Source organism: Trifolium pratense, linkage group LG6, assembly GCF_020283565.1.
Source record: "Trifolium pratense cultivar HEN17-A07 linkage group LG6, ARS_RC_1.1, whole genome shotgun sequence".
NCBI lineage: Eukaryota > Viridiplantae > Streptophyta > Magnoliopsida > Fabales > Fabaceae > Trifolium > Trifolium pratense.
This window is the reverse complement of record NC_060064.1, coordinates 3,490,058-3,498,134: the sequence shown is the minus strand read 5'-3', so window position 1 is coordinate 3,498,134 and position 8,077 is coordinate 3,490,058. Positions and strand designations below refer to the sequence as shown.

General features: G+C 34.5%; 3 protein-coding genes across 6 annotated transcripts; all 3 read left to right on the top strand.

Moving 5' to 3' along the window:
- The first annotated feature begins 580 nt into the window (after positions 1–580).
- Positions 581–2,221, top strand: LOC123891074 (short-chain dehydrogenase reductase 3b-like). 2 transcript variants are annotated; one of them, XM_045940864.1, is made up of 2 exons: positions 581–732; positions 1,259–2,221. In XM_045940864.1, exons 1-2 carry the CDS (start codon positions 719–721, stop codon positions 2,037–2,039), a joined length of 795 nt encoding a protein of 264 aa, XP_045796820.1. In that variant the 5' UTR covers positions 581–718; the 3' UTR covers positions 2,040–2,221. The 2 variants fall into 2 exon arrangements, with proteins under 2 accessions (XP_045796820.1, XP_045796819.1); XM_045940863.1 differs by lacking the exon at positions 581–732 and adding an exon at positions 746–955.
- Positions 2,222–3,894: 1,673 nt separating this feature from the next.
- On the top strand, positions 3,895–5,324 carry LOC123891072 (short-chain dehydrogenase reductase 3b-like). Of its 2 annotated transcripts, none has more exons than XM_045940861.1 (2): positions 3,895–3,957; positions 4,053–5,295. In XM_045940861.1, the coding sequence occupies exons 1-2, from the start codon at positions 3,944–3,946 to the stop codon at positions 4,834–4,836; spliced, it is 798 nt and encodes a 265-aa protein (XP_045796817.1). In that variant the 5' UTR covers positions 3,895–3,943; the 3' UTR covers positions 4,837–5,295. The 2 variants fall into 2 exon arrangements, with proteins under 2 accessions (XP_045796817.1, XP_045796818.1); XM_045940862.1 differs by having other exon boundaries at positions 3,900–3,957; positions 4,056–5,324.
- A 747-nt stretch (positions 5,325–6,071) lies between these two features.
- Positions 6,072–7,630, top strand: LOC123891071 (short-chain dehydrogenase reductase 3b-like). Of its 2 annotated transcripts, XM_045940859.1 has the most exons (2): positions 6,072–6,361; positions 6,499–7,630. In XM_045940859.1, the coding sequence occupies exons 1-2, from the start codon at positions 6,348–6,350 to the stop codon at positions 7,259–7,261; spliced, it is 777 nt and encodes a 258-aa protein (XP_045796815.1). In that variant the 5' UTR covers positions 6,072–6,347; the 3' UTR covers positions 7,262–7,630. The 2 variants fall into 2 exon arrangements, with proteins under 2 accessions (XP_045796815.1, XP_045796816.1); XM_045940860.1 differs by lacking the exon at positions 6,072–6,361 and having other exon boundaries at positions 6,485–7,623.
- Positions 7,631–8,077: the final 447 nt, after the last annotated feature.

The window sequence follows — 8,077 nt, the reverse complement described above, 5'->3', positions numbered from 1 at the left end:
GGGTTAGCCCGCGGGCTTTTTTATTTTTTTTATTTTTTACTTTAACTGAAAATTGGGCTTGGAATGAGGAGCTCAAATCTCAATCCAGTAATATTTTTCTCTCATATAAAACTTCACGTTTCTTTTTCTGCCAAAATTAGGGTTGTTTGTTTCATTCATTTCATCCGCCGTCGTGCTCCCTTTATGCTAGTATTTATCCTTTTATCTTATATTGTAATGAATTACTTATTAACTTAGTTGATGTTTCTGTTAGTTTAAAAATAGGAGGTAAGAATTTTAAGGAATTGTGAAGTTATAATTCAACCTGCTTAACTTCACAATCTTCTCTCAATGCAATCTGCTAGTATTATTTTTACATCAACTAGGAGGTAAGAATTGTGAAGTTATAATTCAAACTATTAAAAAAAAAAGTATTTGACGGGCCGGCCCGCCAACCCGCCAACTCGCCAATAAACGGGCGGGCTTGAGTTGTTGAACCCGGACACCTAAGTTGTCCCGCCCCGCTTTTGGGCGGGCTTAAACGGGGCGGGCATGCCCACTTTGCCACCCCTAATAAGTCTGTGGAAAAGTCTATAGATGTGCTGTTTGGGATAAGGCTATCTATCTATCTATCTATCTATCTATCTATCTATCTATCTATTAATTGATGCATTTGGAAACAATTCAAAACAATATCTAAGTATTTTGAATTGGAGAACTCAAAGCCATTTAATCATCAATGTCCAAACTAAGGTATGACTCATAATATTCCTTACTCTCATAAGAGGAGTGGTACCAAAATTTACTAACTCTCTTTTCAAAGCTCAATATCTTATTTGGTGAAATTTACGTGGGTTCAAAAACCATTTTGAAAATGGCCCCCCCATAAAAATATGAGGTTTTTCAAGTTCGGAGTCTTTAGATGTCCGGAGTCTTTTTCAAGTTATGAAGCTCATTGTGTGCCCATGATTGGTTGGTATGTGCTTTGACTAGAATTGGGGATTAGCATTCTGGTTTAATATCTAGTCTGGTGTCTTTTTTATTTGCATTCTGCTTGTCCAAAAGGAGGTGCTAGGTTTACTTCAGGCTGATGGGGTACAGATTGTGTCTTAGGGGCCTTTGTTCTAGCCTTTGTACTCAGTGTGTTCTAGTGTTAGCTTCATTTTCATGTATTGAATGTTTGAGGCATATCTTATGCCATTATTATGTATTAATTTTTTATTTGTCTTTTTATTTCTATTGCATGACGATTGACGAATCAATCTTAATTTTATCATAGGTTGGAGGGTAAGGTTGCTATTGTAACAGGGGCGGCAAGCGGAATAGGAGCCGCGGCAGTGAAGACATTCGTGGAAAACGGAGCATTCGTAGTTATAGCAGATGTCAATGACGAATTGGGTCACCAATTTGCAACTTCAATTGGCTTAGACAAAGTGAGCTACCACCATTGTGACGTGAGAGATGAGAAACAAGTTGAGGAAACAGTAGCTTTCGCATTGGAGAAATATGGCACCCTTGACATCATGTTCAGCAATGCTGGAATCACGGGTCCTTTGTCTAGCATACTAGAATTTAATCTAAGTGAATTTGACAACACCATGGCCGTGAATGTTCGTGGATCAGCTGCAACTATCAAGCACGCTGCACGCGTCATGGTGGAAAGAAAAATCCGCGGATCCATAATTTGCACGGCCAGTATAGCTGGCTCTATTGCTGGAAGTGGTGGTCATGATTATGTCACATCCAAACATGGTGTTATAGGACTCGTTCGCTCAACGTGCGGTGAGCTTGGAGCTTATGGAATAAGAGTCAATTCTATCTCACCGTTTGTTATTGCCACACCTCTTGCATGTCAATCACTGAACATGGAGGTAAGTGAAATTGAAGCTACAGGGAATGATTCTGCAGTTTTGAAAGGAATAACATTGAAGACTACTCATATTGCAGAAGCTGCTTTGTTTCTTGCATCAGATGAATCAGCTTATATTAGTGGACACAACTTGGTGGTCGATGGAGGTTTCTCTGTCATTAATAGTTGTGTTCCTAGTATTACAAAATAAGTCATCCTACTTTGAATATAACCAAAATAAGATGTACTTGATATCTCCCAAAAAAAACACTGCCAACAATAATGTAGTTTTAATTATTATTCTTTTCAATTAATGTACTATCTAATTAGTATTATGTACTCTCAAATTATTATTCTAAACTATTAAACAGGTCACTAAATCCTTGCAAAGTAGAACCTTCAAATATTTGACAGTACTATTACACAAATGTCCTCAAAATCTTTAAAGTGAACGTTGTGCAATAAGTGATTGAGAAACAGATTGAAACTAGTTCTTGTGTCCCATTTGGAGATCCTACTAGTGAGTATTTCAACTTCTCAAGCTTATAGCTGCAAGTGGCTCCTCAGGTGTATAAGCGTTTCATATGGTTTACAATAGACCAATGTTTAAAACTCTAAAATGGACCGATGTTGTTCCTCAAGTAGAAGATCATCGATGGTGATCCAATTGGCGTCAGTTCGACGAAAAACAAACAAAACCCAACTTATATTCATCCTCTCTTTTTTTGCCAAATCAACACTGATTAGATGATTGTCGTAGTTAAGTTATATGGATATTGAGGATTTTGAGCTTCTACCTAAAGTTGGCGACATTAATCGACGTCTTGGAAGTTTTGATCCACCGTAGTAGACTGTAGACCAGACCAGATGAGACAATTTTCCATGCTAGCAACTGACATAGTTACTATTTTTTCATATTGCTCACATTGATCCCTATTCATTTATGATGGATCTTTTAACTATTAAGAAGTCTCACATCGGTTGCGAAATGACCCGAATATGTGTTTACAAAGTAAAGGCAATCCTCACCTTAAAAGTTGGTTTTGTCGGGTTCAGTTAAACCCAATTCCCAATTCTAAGATAGTATTGGAGCATACTCCACGATTGCATGGGCCGCCCATATTGGTTGCAAGGTGACCCGAATGCATATCGATACAGATGATGTGATTTTGGTATGCTAAATGGTTGTTAGTTTGATAGCTCATTGACCTATTTAATATTTCACTTGAAACTTTTCTTATATGTCACTCTCAAAGAAAACACATATAGTCGATTATTATCCTCTCTAGTCTTTAGCGCAATAGTCTGAATATTATTAAATGGACGACAAACTCGAGATAAAACTCAAGATTTTGGGTTAGGGTAAAAGAGATTCATCTCATATAATCGGTTTTAGTTAGGTGAAAATAATTTTGTTTATGTGGATGCAAATTGTTAGTTAGTAGTCAATTTTATAACTAATATCTAATTTGCTTCCATAATTGTTTCTGAACATATTGATCTTTGGAAGACAATATTGTTAAAAATATTGGACTCTGTCAACAATAAAGATATTAAATTGTACTATATTGAATTTGATTTTTGGTAGACATACCTATATATAATAAATATGGGCCAGGATCAAATAACACCAAGGTGTCAAACTTTTTTTATCACATCATCGATAATTCTTTACTAGATAATCGTATTATAAAATCGACCGTTGAATTGCATAGATCATATATACACACACATATTTTTCAATGAATGTCGTATCACCGTATTGAGTATATATGCTTGTGATACTCGTATTGTGTCTGTGCTGGTTCACAATTTTCAAGTTTTGCAGCACAATACTTTCCACCGTAAGCTATGATATAGGTGGTGGCAAATTTTTACTATTGTATTTAACTCATTCACTTGGCTGAACCCCAACAATGTGGTCTATAATTGCTCTACTTGTGATCATGCTATCCATATAAGTTGTGTGGTTTTGGAGAAATAAGTTTGGAGAAGGTCTATTTATTTCATCTGACAGTTAACAAACCTTTACTTACAAGATACTGTATATATATATAGTCTATAGAGAGAACACATTTCATAATTCAAAGCCAAAATTAATTCATTTGATCATCAATGTCAAAACTTAGGTAAATATGTCTCTAAATTTCTCTCTTTCTCTATAAAATGAGTTCTTCTTTCTATTATACATGATGAATTAATCAATCTTTAATCTTATATTTAGTAGGTTGGAAGGTAAGGTTGCTATAGTGACAGGGGCGGCAAGTGGAATAGGAGCAGAGACGGTGAAAACATTCGTCGAAAATGGAGCATTTGTAGTTATAGCAGATATTAATGATGAATTAGGCCTCCAAGTTGCAACTTCAATTGGGTTAGACAAAGTGAGCTACCACCATTGTGACGTGAGAGATGAGAAACAAGTTGAGGAAACAGTAGCTTTCGCATTGGAGAAATATGGCACCCTTGACATCATGTTCAGCAATGCTGGAATCACGGGTCCTTTGTCTAGCATACTAGAATTTAATCTAAGTGAATTTGACAACACCATGGCCGTGAATGTTCGTGGATCAGCTGCAACTATCAAGCACGCTGCACGCGTCATGGTGGAAAGAAAAATCCGCGGATCCATAATTTGCATGGCCAGTATAGCTGGCTCTATTGCTGGAAGTGGTGGTCATGATTATGTCACATCCAAACACGGTCTTATAGGACTCGTTCGCTCAACCTGCAGTGAGCTTGGAGCTTATGGAATAAGAGTCAATTCTATCTCACCGTCTGCTATTGCCACACCTTCTGCATGTCGAGGACTGAACATGGAGGTGAGTGAAGTTGAAGCTATGGTGAATGATTCTGCAAATTTGAAAGGAATTGCATTGAAGACTACTCATGTTGCAGAAACTGCTTTGTTTCTTGCATCAGATGAATCAGCTTATATTAGTGGACACAACTTGGTGGTCGATGGAGGTTTCTCTGTCATTAATAGTTTAGTTCCCAGTATTACACAATAAATGATTTATTTCTTTGAATGTAATCAAAATAAGAGGGAAAAAAATAAGCACCGACGGTGCATAATCTTTAAACTCCCAAAATAAAATGTACTTGATGTCTCCCAAAAAAAACTATCACATCTCTGGTTATGGTTATTTAGAAGGCTGTGTCAAACTTTAAAAATAGTTTATGTCAAGAAAAAGGCAAATCTCATAACTCAAATTTTTGTAAAATATATATTGAAACCTATTTACTCAAAGCATGGATTGACTTATTTTCACCCTAATTTGTGTACTACATATTCTAAATAGAAATGAAATGAAATGAGACAAAACAATAAAAATATTGAAGACTGGTTTCATGCACGTTTTCTCCATCATCAGCAACGCATTCAATTCATATTTGAGAAGATTGACTTCTAGTTAGCTTATGCGATAGCACGGGTATGTTACTAGTAATAATGAACTTTCTTGGTAAGAATTTCACTACTTTACTTGTTCAAGTGCAATGCATATTGTAGTTTCATAACTTTCCGCAATGCATCTTGATTCGACAGTCTAAAAAGAATACATAATTGGTTTTTGTTTGATAAATCAAAAAGAAATCAAATTTAAATCTATATCATCTGATTAAGATCGGACAACTTTGAACATGCCGGCTGCTTGATTGCGGAATTTCTCTAACTGTAGGGAATCTGGTCTGGTCCTATGGTTATGGTGCATGTGGCTCAAATAAAATAAAAAATCATTAAAGTAATAAGCAACTAGTTTTGACGACGGTTAAGTATGGCAGAAGATATTAGACTCTCACAACTTGACAAATCGAGATTTAAATTTTGATTGGGAAAGATATTCGCATATAGTGTGCAGTGCATCTTAAATATGATTATTTCCGTAAAGAGAATCTATGAGAAAATGAAGAGAAAGTAATAAACAACTATGAACAATAAAAATATCAAAATGTAAAATATAATTAACTGTATTTTTTTTTTTTTTGTATAATTGTATGATTACAATAAAAAAAAAAAGTAATACTGTATTGTGTAGAATGTACGAGTTGGAATGCTTGACATTTCAACTATATACAATAAAAGCACGATGAAGGCCATGTGATTCAAAATAGTGAAATCAATTTTATATGCTATAAGCCTAGTTGGAAACGTGTAAATGTAATTGACCTAAATAATCAATGAATGCACATGACATAATCAAATTTCTTCCACCACAGTTCACAATATATATATAAAATTGATTATATAGTTACATTGGAAATGCATCACCCCAAAGTAATGAAGGTGTGCAATTAGCTAGATTGAATATGTGATTAGAATATTTTCCATGTTTTAGATCAATAAGACAAGTTGTTTAATATACTTAATGATGATTATTATCAACATTTAGCTAACTTTTTTTTATTGAGCTTTGCACTCTACAAACCTTATAAATATAGATTAGCTAGTGTTAGGAACAATACTTACAAAGATAAAGGTTACATTATTTCCAGGTTTTGAGGAAAGCTCGTCAAGTAACCAATGATGAAGCAAAGGTATCATTATAGTTTGATATATATGTCTCTAATTCAACCATTTTTTTTGTTAGATTGCTCATTTTGTTTTCTGATTTGGTTTAGTATTGATTTTTTGATTTTTTTTTTCTTGAATAATATATGATGACAAAATTTAGGTTGGAGGGTAAGGTGGCACTAATAACAGGTGCAGCCAGTGGAATTGGCGAAGAAACGGTGAAATTGTTCGCCGAAAATGGAGCATTAGTTATTGCAGTCGACATTCAAGATGAATTGGGTCATCAAGTTGCATCTTTAGTAGGCTTAGATAAGGTAACCTACCATCATTGTGACGTGCGTGACGAAAAACAGGTTGAAGAAACAATTAATTTCACTTTGGAAAAACATGGTCGCATCGATATTTTGTTTAGTAATGCAGGAATATTAGGCTCTTTATCTGGAATACTCGAGCTTGATCTAAATGAATTTGAGAAAACCATGGCTACAAATGTTTTAGGTGCAGCCGCTACAATTAAGCACGCGGCACGTGCCATGGTTGCGAAAAATATCCGCGGATCGATCATATGTACTACTAGTGTTGCGGCTTCTATCGGTGGAACAGGTCCTAGTGGTTATACTGCATCAAAACATGCTCTTTTAGGACTTGTGAAATCAGCATGTAGTGAACTTGGTGGTTATGGAATTAGAGTTAATAGTATATCACCTTTTGGTGTTGGAACACCTCTTACATGTACAGCTTACAATCTTGAATCTGAAGAAGTTGAAGCTGCTAGTAGTGTTTATGCTAATTTGAAGGGTATTGTGTTGAAGGCTAAGCATATTGCAGAAGCAGCTTTGTTTCTTGCTTCTGATGAAGCTGTTTATGTCAGTGGTCATAACTTGGTGGTTGATGGTGGTTTCTCCGTGGTTCGTAGTGCTTGACGGCGTGATTTTAACAAAAAGTTACACTTTGAAGTTTCAATAAAATTACGGGATTTCGTTATACTCAATATGATTCCAAACATGCATCAAAATGTTATATGCATCAAACTATATGACTAGAACTTTCCATTTTCATGTTTAATTTGCTTTGTAATTTATTTTCTTGGGTTAAAGCGAAGGTTCTTAGCTACAATGTCTCGGCCCCTCACTACTCACTACTTCCTCCGTGACAAAATATAAGTAAAATTTATCTTTTTAGGTTCATTACATAATTAATGTATTTGGTCGATGAGATTTTTTTTTTTTTTTATTGTACCCATCTTGTGCCACCAATTTCTTGTTTTGTAAGATTTATTTATAATTATTGGTCTAAATCCTATGCAGTGCTTTAGATATTTTAGCTTAAAAACGACAACACTGAGACAGGGGAACCAGAAATGTAGATGCTTTTAATTGTGTTTAGATATTTTATTGACTAAACAAAGTTCAAGTTGACTAATATATGAACTACTTGCTCAATTTTATACATCCACTATTCATTCAACCAATAATAAACTCGTAAAAAAATGCATAGATCCAATAAGTATTCTATTTACTAGTAGTACTTTTTTTCTTTTGACAAAATGAGCATTATGTTTACTTGTGGCATTATTTGTAGACATTAATATATTGTTTTATAATGCATAATAATTTGTATGTTGTGAATTTATTCTAGATTCGAATTTTATATATGTATTCTATCAAATTGAACGTATAAATATCTTTATTTTAGTTAAAATGATAAAAATTATACCAATTTTTAGTTTTGGGATTACT